This window comes from Myiozetetes cayanensis, unplaced genomic scaffold (genome assembly GCF_022539395.1).
Source record: "Myiozetetes cayanensis isolate MyiCay16 unplaced genomic scaffold, myiCay2020 scf18, whole genome shotgun sequence".
Lineage (NCBI taxonomy): Eukaryota > Metazoa > Chordata > Aves > Passeriformes > Tyrannidae > Myiozetetes > Myiozetetes cayanensis.
Window position 1 is genome coordinate 9,422,865 of NW_026087389.1, and position 14,551 is coordinate 9,437,415.

At 49.6% G+C, this 14,551-nt stretch overlaps 1 protein-coding gene across 5 annotated transcripts in view; it reads right to left on the minus strand.

Annotated features, from left to right (window-relative positions):
- Positions 1-1,558: 1,558 nt before the first annotated feature.
- Positions 1,559-14,551, minus strand: part of PLXNB1 (plexin B1) — a 78,190-nt gene continuing 65,197 nt past the window's right edge. For all 5 annotated transcript variants that reach the window (XM_050312906.1, XM_050312909.1, XM_050312907.1 and 2 more), the window contains exons 24-38: positions 14,341-14,441; positions 13,376-13,593; positions 13,015-13,193; positions 12,274-12,340; positions 11,559-11,705; positions 10,915-11,092; positions 9,977-10,080; positions 9,222-9,306; positions 8,333-8,499; positions 7,822-7,982; positions 7,431-7,578; positions 6,679-6,743; positions 6,522-6,597; positions 6,087-6,161; positions 1,559-5,515 (exon numbers count right to left, since the gene is read on the minus strand). In XM_050312906.1, the coding sequence (XP_050168863.1) occupies positions 5,411-5,515; positions 6,087-6,161; positions 6,522-6,597; positions 6,679-6,743; positions 7,431-7,578; positions 7,822-7,982; positions 8,333-8,499; positions 9,222-9,306; positions 9,977-10,080; positions 10,915-11,092; positions 11,559-11,705; positions 12,274-12,340; positions 13,015-13,193; positions 13,376-13,593; positions 14,341-14,441 (1,876 nt within the window). In that variant the 3' untranslated portion in view covers positions 1,559-5,410. The remainder of the gene's footprint in view (positions 5,516-6,086; positions 6,162-6,521; positions 6,598-6,678; positions 6,744-7,430; positions 7,579-7,821; positions 7,983-8,332; positions 8,500-9,221; positions 9,307-9,976; positions 10,081-10,914; positions 11,093-11,558; positions 11,706-12,273; positions 12,341-13,014; positions 13,194-13,375; positions 13,594-14,340; positions 14,442-14,551) is intronic.

Below are 14,551 nucleotides of genomic sequence, written 5' to 3' on the forward strand. Positions count from 1 at the left end.
GACGCAGTGAGGAGCGGGGCAGGGTATCGGATCACAGCACCGCTTCTGGGAACAACCTTGGCTTTGGGATAGCAGGAGACCTCAGACAGCTGCGGTGGATTCACTTTACTGCTGGCCTCTCCCTGCCTCTCTGGCAGCAGGTCTGTCAGCTTGCTGTGGATCCACAGTCTCCACAGCAACTATTTATAGCGGGAAATTCACAGCTCTGCTGAGATGGAAACAGAGAAATCCTCCCCCTCTGCTCCACCATCCTCAGACCCAGAAACCATAGGGCTGCCTCAGTCTTCCCACTGCTCCCAGCAGTATGTTGGCAGGACTTGCTACTGCAGCACCATCTACCTGACACAGCCATCCCCAGCCTGGCACAGGGGACAGGCTCCCCTAGCCCACCTGTGTGCCACACTGCCAGACCGGAGGCACCTCGCCCTCCCCAGCAGTGCCTACACGCAGCTGAACACCATCACAGCATGGTGCTGGTGGCCACAGAGCCCACGCTCTCTAGCAGAGCAACTGCAGTAACATCCTCACTGCAGCCCTGAGGAAACCCGAGCATCCCAGCACCACGCAACACTGGAGAGGAAAAGGCCACACACAGTAAAAATCACATTTTTTTCCCCCACTGCCACATGCCGTAGCCTCGCACCGGAGCTGGGCATGGTCTGGCTTCCCCCTCGCTGGGGCCCTGGGCTCACACAGCTCAGGTTTCCTGGCTGAGGCTGCAGAGACCGAGCCTCAGCCCTGCAGCGAAGGGTTAACCCTGCCTCGCAGTAGCTCTGCTACAGCTCCAGGCTGCCAAACCCAGGCCGGGGCCTCCCAGAGCGGTTCTCCCCCTGCCTGTGCCCCTCTGCTCTCACCTGCCTTCCCCACACTAAAAATACCAAGGCAGGGGGCAGAGGCTGCACCAGGCTGGGTACTGAGCTGTGCAGGGCAGCACGGGGGGGGACAAGTGGTTTGTGACCCCTAAAAGGCAACAAGAACACACAGAGTACAGAGAGGAGGGACTAAAAGAGAGGGAGAGGCAGACTCTATCCAAAACTCTGCTAGTAAAGGAAGTGGGGGGGGGGGGAAGAAAAGAGGATAGATGGGCCAGGAGCCAGCTTTCTGTCTGGAAAGAACTGTGTAAATTAATTTAGAATTAAGTTGTTTTGGTAATTTAGGAGCACTGGTTTCTGCCTCACACTGGTGGACAACAGTGACCAACATAAACTGTACCTTCAGCGACCCTTACCCGCGGTGGGAGACCACAGCCAGAGCTGCCACGTGCCCTCAGTGCCAGCCCAACAGAGTGTCTGTGGAGGGAGGCTGCCTCCTCCTGCGGGCAGAGACGGTATTTGAGCTCTGGAAACTGCAGAAGCACTGGGATCGAGGTGGAAGGTGGCACAAGATTATCTTGAAGAAACACAGCCTATGGAGGGGGCAGGAGGGAAAAGTCCCGCTTTCCTCACACAGCTCCCAGGTCCTGGTGCTCAGGAGTGCATGGTTTCCACTTAGGATGAAAAAAGAGGCAAATACGTTCTGGGTAATTGCATCATCATGCAACACAAGCATGACACAGAGGTTGTATATTAAAATTTATTGAATTATTGTGTAAGAATTCTCTTTATTAAAATCATTTGGACTCTAAACTGATTATTTACAGACAAAACCTCTTATGTCACCAATAGATTCCTACATCTCAGAACAGTATCTACAAACAGTTATTACACTATGTAACAAAATTCAGATTTTTTTTCAAGCTTTTTATATTAATTATTAATTCCAATTTGAGAAAGACAGTACCTTGGGTGCTCTGAGCAGAACTCAAGGTGTGGCAGGGCATAAATGCAGGTCAGGCCATACCTGAACAGACAGACAGACACCAAGTCACAAGGCTGGGAGAGGGCAGAGTCACCAGGACAGAGGACTGGGAAAAAGACTATTAGAGCAAATGCCCTGGGTGTTCTGGAAACCAAAAGAATAATCCCCACAAGAAAGGCACACACACACAAAAAAAAGCAGCATCTGGCTGCAACTGGGGCACACCCTGAAAAAGAAACGGCATTCCACCGAGGCAGCAGCATCCGAGAACCTTCTATTTTCATTTAAAAAAAATTACCCATCATTTCTACAAACACACAAAACCTTTCAGGTACAGCCTAAATTTGCCACCAGACAGATGAAAGCAAGAGCTCTCACATCTACATCACGTGGGTGCCAGCTACACTTCATCATGCCAACGGGAGAGACATTCAAATACGCTAACGGAGATTTATCTTAATACTGATCAGTTCTCAGCCTTTCACCCAGACCATGGCAGAAGCAAGTTCCTCTCTCTGACCGCAGTACTAAATCAAGCTGGATGCCTGCCACTCATCACCGTTCTGAGGGTCCCATTAGAGCAGCCACATCCCCTCACTGTGCCCCTGTCCCACAGGAGGGGACCAGCCGTGGTGGCAGGGCTCTCTCTGCTGGTGCCCACAGAACTTGCTACCTGTAGTCAAACAGGGACACCCAGTGAGAATTCTCTGTCCTTGAGCAGGAACGTTCATCTCCAGAGTGTCTGACAAGCTGGTTGTGGAATCAGGCAGAGACTGGAGGAAACTCAGAAGGATCGCCGGGAATAAATAAGCAAGTCTTCCCTGCAATAGGGAATTTCATAATAAAACCTGTTTTGTGCAAATTTAAATGCAACAGAACCCTGTTGTAGTAATGGATTTTGCCACAGGAGAGGGGCATGGACGGAGGGAAGAGGGGCCATGCCTAAATACCCAAGTTGATCCCAGCGAGGGGCCTTCAGTGCATGTCTGCAGGGGAGGAGGATGCTGGTATCGAGAACACCGAGGACAGATGGAATGGGAAGAGATGGGCACTACCAACTTTCCACCCTCACTGCACCTGCGCTGGGCAGTGTCTCCTATCCAGCCATGCAAGGATAAGCTGAAGATGTTAAATAAATCAATCACCTATGTTTAGCTCTATGTTTAACTCTTGATTATTGCTCTAATAAAAGCAGAGTTTCACAGATACACTGGGAGAAAGCAGGTCACTTCCAACATCCAGAAGCACTACTGAGAAGCAAGGAGGATGTGGATGCCAGTGTGAGGTGGATTGAGAATTAAGCCTCAAGCCACCCTTTTCTGGGAAAGCGCAGAGATAATTCTGCAAAAATAGGGGCAGACATTACCAGTCTGCAGAGCCAGAAATCCAGCAGAGAGCCTGTGGCTCCTGGTAGGCACTCAGTGAGCTGGAGAGGCCATAAACTAGGCCTTGCTGCCTGGGGCAGAAAGTCCATCCACCAACACACAAGGGGACAACACTACTCCACCACTATACCTGCACCTGCCTCAAACCAGGGAATCACCTCCTGCAGTTCCTAATGGAATGGGCTTTACATGCATCATGTTGACTTTTTCCAATCCTTTCCTCCACCCAGCTTTTCTGGCGCCAATTTAACCAGATTTAGTCAGGACAGAGGTTTTAGACATGCTAAGTTCCTGAAATTTTTGTGGAAATGGGTGGTCAGGCAGTTTGCCTCTCTCGGAGAAGAGAGGCAAACTCTGACCCCCCTTTCTTCTTGGCAGCAGCCATCCAGCTACCCTAGTGCTCTGTACAGCAGGATGGGAGCAGGTGGCACAGGGATGTTGGTCGTACTCTGGGCACACAGAGTACCTGGGAATACTGCTGAGAGAGGGTCACAGGAGAGCTGGCTTTGTAGAAGAGAGGCCAGCATCAGCCTGTTTTGTACTGCTCCAAGAACAGTTTTGCAACTGCACAGCACTTGCAGAAAGCCACAGGGCTGGTGGGACAGGCCTGGAATTACTTCTATATGCAATGTAAAGAGAGAGAGGGACTCCCCTGTTCTAGCTCTGCTATCTCCTGGCCCACACAATCACCACAATCAGGGAAGTGACAGAGGAGTCAGACCAGTCTACCTGCCCTAGGAATGCAAGACATCAGTGTGGAATTAGCAGCAGAGGAGGAGAAGAATGAGTAGGGCACCCTTATAAATAGGGATTGGCTCTCAGAAGGGCAGAGGACTCTTTTCACATGGTGGAGGAACTAAGGAAGGAGCAGTGAGGAGCTGCCCCATGACAGCTGCCAACTAACTGTGCTTGCGCCTGCTCCAGCCTCTCCTTCCATACAAGAATCATTGCCGTTTGCAGGACACCTGACCCTCCTTGGGAACAATGCAGTTGTGCTTCACGGCTCCTTGCAGTTTACAGCTCCCCAAATAACTCTTGGATGTGCCATGACAGGAGAGTTTGGGAAGTGGAGCTGAGAATAAGGTGTAAGGCAAGCCTAACAGAGAGCCTGGAGCTGATCCCATGGGGAACAGCGAGCTGTTGGTACAACAGAGACACCTACGAGTTATCCCTGCAGACAAAGCAGTGGAGAAAACTGCTCCAGTGCTGACAGACGTTTGTCAGTAGAAGTGCACAGAGATACTTCTCCAAGAAAAGCTTTGTCTCAAAGCCACGAAGTTAAACATTCTCCTTTAGCGTTTAAATACATTAACTTTCTGAGGGTATTTACAAGTCCAGTTCAGAGCAGCAGAACAGCTGGACACCGAAGGAAGGGGGAGTGGCACAAGGCATTTGTTGTGCTTTTCCAAAGAGCAGGGCAACCTCTGACCACAAGGAACCAGGAAGACAGATCCGAGCTGGGTCAGTGGAGACCAAGGCGAGCCAGGCAGCAACTCTCACATGCTGAATTTGTCCTGAGGGGAAGGGTGAGGGGGTGCTGTTCATTTACAGTGGCCCCCTGGGCAAGTGCACATGCTGGTGAGCACGTTACAGCCAAGCAGGTGCCACGCACGAGCTGCCAGAGACCAGAGCACCGGGGAGCAAAAGACCTTCGCCTTCAGACATCTCCTTCCTACATCCAACATCCAGAACCAGCAGGGGCATTGCTGTCAGGAGTTTCTCAGGTAGGACACTGCAGAAGTGCTCGCTAGCTGGGGACAGAGGTTACCACAGCAGTCAGCCCAGGGAAAGCTTCCTGATCCCCACTGAAGCGAGCAGGTGCAGCAGGGAGTGTCCCAGCACTGGTAAGGGCATCCATGGACTCCACAGGCACAGTGCTCGGTGTTGTCACCCGGCTCTTCAACAACGCGGTTTGGGATCTTGGCACATTCACGTAACATCTGTAGGAAGGACCTGTGTGGGCCCACAACAGTCTGCCAGGGAAAAACCAAAGTTTGTCCTTTTTTTCTGTTTTGTTTTGCTTTTAAAAAGAAAAAAAAAAAACCTGTAAAAAAATATTCTCTGAGATGCAAGGACGCTTGTACTTTGTACTGCCTTGGCCATCCCTGCTCATGTCACCCGCAGGTTCCTTGGAGAGTCTGGTTCCAATGGCAGCAGGACACCCTGTGTATAGACTAGGATGAGCACTGTCCCCCTTCAGCCAGGGGAGAGCAGTCTGTCTGTGCCTGTCACAAATCTGTGACTTTATTCTCCACAGCTGCTGCAATCTGTTGCAGTCTATATCCAAGCTGCATCTTCTGTGCCGTTGGGTCTTCTTCCAAGGCAGTAATGATCTGCAACAAGACAGAGCTCAGTGGCAGCCTTTCTCCAGCACACAACCCTCAACCAGCTCAGTTCCATGCACCGTGGAGAGCCCCAAGCTGGAATCCAGCGTGCTCAAGTCCAGAGTAGGTATGTAGTAATTAATCTCAAATTAACCACAGAGTAGGTATTCTAGATTCACTCCAATAACTTATAAACTTCACAGGGCAAAAAGAACGCTAAACTTCTCACCTGAAAATTAAGTCTTCAGTAAATTATCTGAACTAACTGCATTTCATTTTGAAGTAGAGTTTTTGGGTATTGGAGTCAAAAAAAAGAAGCGTACATGAAATCCCAACAGCCTCCAAGCTAGAAATATGTTCTTTTTGGTGATTTCCTCCCTCTCTCTTTGGTAAGAATTGATAAAGTGTTAAGTGATAATTAAAATGATAAGTGTTACTTATAACATGAGTTACAAATGCCAATGAAACAACATAGTGTTGTAATCGTTTGGCTGCTGTTAATTGTTAATTTTTGTAGGTTTTTTGTTTGGATGGTAAAAGGAGAAGGGCATGTTCATACCTGCTGAAAACACATACTCACCTGGTCATAGTACTTATTGATGTATTTATACAATTCATGTAGAGCCACCAGGGAATTGAGGTCACCTGAGTAATTCTGTGTATAAGAGAGGAAATGAGACAAACCTGTGAGACACCTAACAATGGTTTGTCTAAATTCTGTGTCCTCACAACTCATTAGGAAATGTGCCCATTGCACAAAGCAACCAGAGAGGGAATTCACCAGCAAATCCTAGCAAAGGAAAAATCATATGCACTCCTTGCCCTGAACCCTTGACTGCATTTTTCTCTTCAGTGGCCCTTGCCCTCCCTGTGGTGCAGAGCAGCCACTGGGAACAGTCAGTAGGTCTGAGCAGAAACACATACTCAACTGGAATATCTCTCATCCTTGCATTAGTAACTCTCTCTTAGATGCACAGGTGAGAGGCCAGATGACTTCTGAAATAATTTTATTTACCCGTGATAGCTCAGCCAGGGCAGAGTTCATCTCCTGGTCACTGGCAGAGATGGTCTGACGAATGTCCGCGTAATACCTAGGCAGTGGTACACAGGCAGTCAGTGCGTGGTTCCTCCTTTCACTGCTCAAACTACAACCCCTGACATCCATCACTTACCTTTCCACCATCTGCTTGTAGCGAGGAATGTCCCGGGCATAGAGCAGCTTATTGATCGGAGAGTCCTTGAACATCCAAAACCAGAATTGATTATGAAAAGCTCCTTCATCATGCTGTGGACTAATCTCAGCAGGTAACACCATCACTATTTTCTGTCATTCGTTCAGGATCAGGAATTTTTTGTCCTCTGCATGGAGAGGCACTTCAAATAGCAGGCTCTCTTCTAATAATGCAGTCTGAGGAACCCTGAGATGGTGAGATGTGTCTGGGATTCTAACCTGGAGCTAGGTGATCACCAGTATGAGATCACATTGGCTATGGCTTTTCATAGCTGATGCCTGACATCCTCCAGAGATCCACCCATCCCACCTCTGGTGACCTGTGCAGGACTTGCACCATAGGCGCAGGGTGAGTAGTGGTGGTAGAAAGTTTTTCTAATGGCCACCCTGAATGTCCCAAGCTGCATCCTGTGACCCCCTCTGTCTGCCACAGCCGACTAGAGCTCAGCTCTGTCCCCCAAGTACCTCTAAGCTGCAAATAAAGAGCACTCCTCAACAACTTCTTGTTGAAAAACAAAACCAGCTCCTCCCTCCTCTCTTCCCAGGAGTCCCCATTATTCTCCAGTGGCACATGGAAGCAAGAATGAGCCAGGCCTGCTGTTTCCATGATGCTGTGTAAACATTACTGCCTTCCTGGGGCAGCACTGCTCAACTCTCTGTGCCTACCGTGCTCCCTTGTCCCTCTGTACTCACCCGCCCTAACTTATGGTCAGCTATTGTACAGGAGTCCATGAAGGTCTGTGCAATGACCAGCAGCACAGCATCCACATTATCCGACGTCTGCACATCAAAGACAAACTGGGGGTTCTTGATGATGTTGATCCAGAACCGCAGGGGCAGGCTGCAGACAGAAGTGCAACAGGGCATCAGCAAAGGTAGCAACTACAGTGCCCAAAGATGTTCTGCATGTTACTGCATCTCTCAGCTTTGTCCTCCCAGCAAAACCAGCTCTTTACCCCAACGCTCTGCTGCCCTGCACTCCCTTTTGCTCCTCCTCAGTAGGCAGAGGTGGCTGTCACTTTGCAAGTGATCAGCTCCAGGCAAATTAGTGCTGCCTCCTCTGGGGCCCTCAAGAACCCCCTACCTGTTTGTCTTCCAGATATGGATGGTTTCAGGGTCTGAAATCCCATAGTGTATGGCCTGCTCATCCAACAGGTCAAAGAAGTATTTGACTGCCAGAGGGACAGGGCGATTGGTACTGAGGATCACCTGGAACAAGTCGTCCACAAACTTCTGCAAAGTGCCCTGTGGAGAACCGAGCAGGATGGAGTCAGCACAGAGAGTGGAGAACCCAAGCCTCACACAAATGAGAGGTCACCCTCTTCTGCTCAGTGGCCTCCCCTCACCCATCCAAAGGTACCTCAGACCCACTGCAGGGAGCAGCAGCAAAGGAGAAAAGAGGCCCCAGTGGTTTGTGGAACAGAGGGCAGGGAGAAGCCCATGAGCAAAGCAAATGTGGAGGGGAGTCAGATGTACTCAGAGCCACTGCAGGTAGAGGGGACTGCTTCATCTTCACACACATCCCTGCAATCTCTGCCAGGGGATACGAAGGGAGGCAAGATCCGAAGCACAACACAGCCTGTGCTTCTTCTCACCTTCATTGAGAGTAGACGTGTCAGATAGATCTCCGGGATTGCCTTGGCTCGCTCCCGATCTCTTAAGCTCCCACGCCGATGCTTGGGAAGCTCTGGCTCTTCTGTTGGTTTTACCAGGTGCCAAAGTTTGATCCCACCTTCATCTGCATCCTCCAGCATTGGTGTTTCTAAACCAAGCAATTATTTATAGATCAGTGTGGGTTCTCTCACAGTGGAGCTCGGCCACGTGAGCCCCAAGGAAGCAAGATTTCCCAGTATGACAGAAACACAAATGGGAAGAAACCTCTGGAGGCCTCTATCCAGCCTTCTGCACAGAGTACAACCACTGCTAGCACTACAGAAGTTTGCCTTTGTCCACCTAAAACCTTCAGGGTCTTGGAAACTTCCCCAGACAGAGATCTCCCACCACCCCAATGGTCTCTTTCAGGTATTGTTGAAGGTTTTTTCCCACACCCAATTTGAATCTCTTAAGCTGCAGACTGTGGCTATTGTCCCTCATGCCACAGGAGTATCCATGGAGCGGTTTATTCTGCCAGGCAGTAAGTAACTGCCTGGCATCCCATCACCACCTCTGGGCCATGCTCAGCATCTGAGGATATTAAGATTTCTACAAGTTGCAGACTACAACAAACCCTGGTGAGTCAGAATTAGAGAATTGTGCTTGCCCTGCATTTCCACACCCAGACCAGCTTTCCTCTGTTCTCACAGTCTTCTGCTTTTCTCTCATCTCACCTGCCCAAGCTCTCACATTTCCTGACAATCCTATGAGAGTCCAAAGCATGTGTCAGCCTTCTGTAGCAGCATAAAGCTGGGGCTGAGGCAGGAGACTTATCCTACCAAATAGCAAGTGCTCTAGAATCATTTTCTGAGAACAAGACATCAAACTCACTCTCTCCTGGGATGTAATCCTGATTCTCCCTGTGGATGTGCTTTGTCAGACGTGGGACCAGTGCTACTGTTGCTCCATCAGGCACCTACACACAAGCAAAACAATGACTTTCAAAACAAATGGCATGTGTTCCTCATCAGCACAACAGGCAAGTGCTGGTAGACCAAAACAGACTATACCATTACCAGAGAAAGGGACATAAAGAGGACTTTTGGAGCACTGTCACTGTCTTTCCTGATGGTGAGAAAATCTTGTCTGTACCAATTAAAAAACTGATGTGCAAAGTACAATGAAAATAATACTCAAGGACTGAGGTCATTCACGTCTAGAACACGTTGCACTAAAGTAGGACATATTGGTGCAAGACATGACACGTTGGTGCAAGGTAATTAAAAAATTCCCTCTTTTCATTCCTAGAAGCTACTTTGAAGGCCAGTGCGTCATCACCTGCTAACTGATCTGGACTGGAACATGAACAGACCCAGCACATCACCTCCAGCAGCAGCCACCAGGCATGAACTTGTGTGTCTCCTTCCAAGCTCCACACCTGCCCCCATCTCAGGTACAGCTTAAGGACAGGGCTGCGCTTGCTCAAGTCAGAGTGCAGGCCACAGCACTAACTTAATCTGAATACAATGCTGCAAGAAAGGTCCAGCCTTTTGACAGTGACCCACCAGGAGCCAGAGACACAAATAGAGCATGACAGTGACGGAAGATGAGAGGAGAGACAAGGCAATGGCAGACTGAGTTCTGACCTTGTAGTGCTGAAGAGTGTTCAGACGTTTCCAAGTCCCTTGAACAACAGACGTCACATCCTCATCAGACAGTATCAGATGACCTGCCAGCCCTGATCTCCACTCTACAGCCATTGAAACACAGAAATGAACAGATTAAGTGTTAATTCAAGGCATCATCTGTTTCAACCTGGTTGACCTCATCACACATCCCCTGATTCTTGTCAACCTTTACCCGTGCTGTTTCACAGACAACATAACCTGAGCCAGTGCCTGTAACAATGCTGTCCTGCAGTCACAGGACAGTCTCTCTCTGAACACAAGGACAGGTGGCCACCTGTCAAGTTCCTACAAATTCTGTCAGACTGTGACTCTTCAAGCAGGTGGTTCAAATGACAAATATGCATTTATGGTTCTTACCAGCTACTATTCCCTCGGTACCTTCTCATTTCTAAATGTCACCACTATTAAGCAACAGCAAAGAATGAAGATGGAAAACAGTGTTTTCCCTCACAATGTAAGTTCTACCATTCATTAAGTACTGTGGGCAAAACCATTGCTGGCAGATTACTGAGAGGCTGCCATTGACTTCACTGCCAGGAAGAGCCAGTCTCTGACCACAGCATCTTTGCACTGCACTCAGATCCACCTCCCCTCCTACACATTTTCTGTGCATTTTTTCTATATCCCCTTGCCCAAGCTCTTGCTGTGATCTGAGTCTGGCAAAGAACACCATGAAATGGAATGAGCTGAACCCAACTGCCTCCTTCCAACTCCTGCTTCTTGCTGTTACAGCCCCTTTGCTGCATCATGCCCTGTTGGGTCCAGCCAGAGCACGAGATCCTTGGTCAGTGGCTCTGGACAGCCAGCAGAGAACGACAAACATCACTGTGCACACATAGCCAACCACCACTGCTCCACTTCCTCACTGAGTTTTGGCATCAAAGAGTTCTGCTCACCGAGGTCCAGGGTGTCTGGGTCTGGCCTGTGACAGTATGGTGTCCCTTTGTAGATCTGATCTAGGATTTTCTCCTTCACCTGTGTTATGGTATCACAGTCCAGCACTTTTGCAGAAATCCCTTGGGAGTCTTCTGCCCCTCCTGCACCAACTCCTGCTTGTGTCAAAGCATTTAAGGTCTGTGGAAGAAAAGGTCACAGCTACTCAGCTGATAAGATTACATCTGGCACATTTACACCTTTGATGGCTGGCATTCAGGCAAGTTAACAGCTCGCCCTTTCACTGGGATTTTCAGAAAAGAAAACATTACAAATGTTAAACACCCTGTTCTCAGTCTTGTGTCAAGAGCTGGAAGCCAGCTCAACAGCACTGCGGAGGAGCTTCAAAGTGCCATCAGCGATGCCATCCCCTTATTTCCAGACACAGAGCTCAGTACATACACCAGATTACTGTGGTGAAGGTTCCTATCAGCCTAGGGCAAAAGCACCGGATTTAGCAGAGCTCTTGCTCAACTATGGACTTGTGCTGCTGGGACAAATCTGACTCCCAGGAGACAGCATCAGGACGCTGCACTTCTGCCTCTGTAATGGGAGCAGAGACATTCAGCCCTGTCATATCAGAGAGGACAGAAGATCTGGTGCTTACCAGAGTCCGGTACTCCAGGTCCTCTCTCAGAAGGCGGTTGTCATTCAGGGTGTATTTGGCTTTCCCTGTCACCCAGTCAACTGGCCCTTTGTCCACCTGGTGCTTGATTCCTCGGAATAGCATGTAAAGGGGCTCCCCAACAGAATCCTGGCAATGGACAGGAAGGAGAGAAATTCAGCTTGCTCCTCCCAGCAGAGCCCAAGGGCTTGGAAACACGGACACCAAGCAGAGGGGGATCAGGACTGAGGATACGGCAGCTGAGCCACAGCAGGCAAAGACAGAGCCTGTGGCAACAGCTCTGTTTTGTGCACAGGGAAAAAGCACCAGTCAGCTACCAAGGAGATGCACACAGCCAAAGCACTGCTCTGCCTCTGTGTCACTCATCTGAGAGACTCCTTGCCATCCCCTCTCCAAGGAAAGGAACTAAACCAGTATCTGTCCTCTCCATGCACAGACCAGCCTGCGGCCAGTGTGTTTCAAAATAAAGGAGCTGCACTGAGCCCTCCATGACCTGGAGAGGCATCCTAGAAGCCATGAGTGCTATTAATGCTGCTTTAAGCATCCCCATTCCCAGCGAACAGCCCAGCTCTCTCATTCCTCACCCTGACACACAGGGTGACTCTGGCACTGCTTCAGCTGAGTGAGGCACAAAGCAAAGCTGTGGCTGCCTGCCCTCTGTTGGCCCCTCTACATCACAACGGGACAAAGAGCTCACCCTCACAAAGGCGTACAGGCAGATGGACATCCAGTTGGTTAACAGCTTCTCTACCACTGTTTCTGTCCTGAAAAGAGAGCATCAGGTTGGTCACAGGAATATGGTGCAGAGCAGGGGGAGATTTGGAGATAAAGATTCCTCCCTTTGAGAAAAGAGCACACTAAATAGTGATATAGGGTGAAGGGAGAGAAAAAAAAGATGTTAGAGACTAGTAAGGTCAATGCTTTTGACACCACTTACTGAAAGCTCTTTTCAGCCTGAAGGAGGCACCAAATGACAGAAGAGGAGAGACAAGATGCAGAGGATAGAGGAAAGCCTCTGGTAGTTCCCAAACAAGGGAAATTTTTTCAGGACGGACCAGACAAGGGGCTAATGGGGATCTGAACATGGGAGATATCTCAGTTCAGCTTCCAAACATGGCATGACTGCAAACCCAGGGACCTCTACACAACTAAATGGGATTAGCAGACTTGGCAGAGCCCTGGTACCTGAACACAAGGAAGAACAGCAACTTCAAAAGACACATTTGGTGAAGGCAACTCCAGCTTCCTACTCTTTCTACACCTTTTTTGTTCTATTCCCTGCCTGGAGAGAGGGGTGTCATTGTTACAGCTTCCTCCTGTTCAGTGTATGGTCTCACAGCTGCAGCCCATGCCATGATGTTGTCCTACTCGTGGTTTCAGGGCTGGGCAGAAAGGCTCTGTCCCTCGGGTAGCCGGTAGCCATGGCTGGCTCACTCACCTCCGCAGCATCAGCTTGGGGTTCTTGGCCACGTACTGCTCCACAAGGTCATTCAGGAGCGTTTTGAGGATGTCAGTGAAGTACTCCAGCTTCCCATGCAGTGACACTGTGAGCAGTGATGCCACGTAGGCCCGGTCTCTCGGAGAGAAAGTGCGCTGGATTTCCAGAGTGTGGATGAACTGGTGGGGAGAAAGATAAGCCAGTGTGTGAATCTGCAGAAAACAAGGCAGTTACGGCTGCTGGCTCTTGGAAGAAGTGGTGCTGCAGGGAGCTATTGAGGAATGAACCTTAATAGACACTGCCCACTTTGTGCTGGCAGTGACGGGGCCCTGGTGCCACAGAAGGCTGCAAGGGACATTACCTTGGTGAGGAAAAGCTTGCTGTTGAGCAGGTTGGAGAGCTGGACCAAGCCCTGCTCCACCGTTTGCCGCCGGCACTCAGGGATGTCCAGGTCCCTTTGCAGTGGTGACTCACGGTGGCCCGGGAAGAAAATTCGTTCTGCATAGGACTTGTAGTCCAGGAAGGGGATCCCTGTGCCCACAAGGTCACTTGTGAGGTCCATCATCTCAGTCATCAGGTCTGAGGGAAAGGAAACGCCCATGAGGTTGACACAACTGACATGATCACACAACTGGTGGTGCAGAGGATGAGGTGAGTGCAGGAACCGGGGCCAGCAGGATGGGACTGAGAAAGAGGAAGGATGTTTCCTGTCAGGAAGAGGCACATGGAGGTCTCATTGCTAGAACATTTAAAACTAGAATAGGCAGCGGGAGGAAAGCAGAATAGGGAGCATGAGGAAAGTTCCAGTCAAGGGCTGGTTCCCAGTTTTATAACGAGGAAGCCACTGTTCAGCACACATCTGTGGTTACAGCCATAACCTACAGTAGAGAGTATTAGACTTCCTGCTCCTCATTACTTCCCACATTAGTTGGGATTACAGTTGGAGTCACCTGCAGACTTTCAGAGCCCCAGGTCTCCCACAGCTGTAAGCAGCTCAAGTACAAGGTTTGCAGGCCCAGAACATGGGCTGCAAGAGACTGGGCTAGTAGCTGTCATTAAGATCTCTTCAAGTGTGCTGCCTTGACCTTTAGCTCTTCATCTGAGTCTGGAGGATGAACTGGAGAATGAGAGGGGTTTGTATAGATCACTGTGCTCTGAATTAAAGAAACAAAAAGGAAGAATTTTGCTATATGTTTCAATGCACTGGCGCAGTTATTGCCTGGTCTGAGTTACACAGAACAAGTATGCAGGAATTGGAAGAGTTAGGGCTGAGTGGTTCCTTAAGCTTCCCTGAAGCTGCAAGAACCTAGGAGCTCAGTGACTGACCTGTGAATTCCTTTTTGCATCTGTCCCGAACACTTGTTTCCAGATTTTCCAGCTGGATTTGAACTTTCTTGTAATCCCTCAGAGCCTGTTTGCTCTTCCTCCTACAATAAGAAGCAGAATTGTTCCCAGTGGCACTGACCCAGGGACTGTCCTTGCCAACTGTTGTGTTGCTGCCAAAGACTCCAGGGCAGTTGGTGTTGAGGCAATTTCT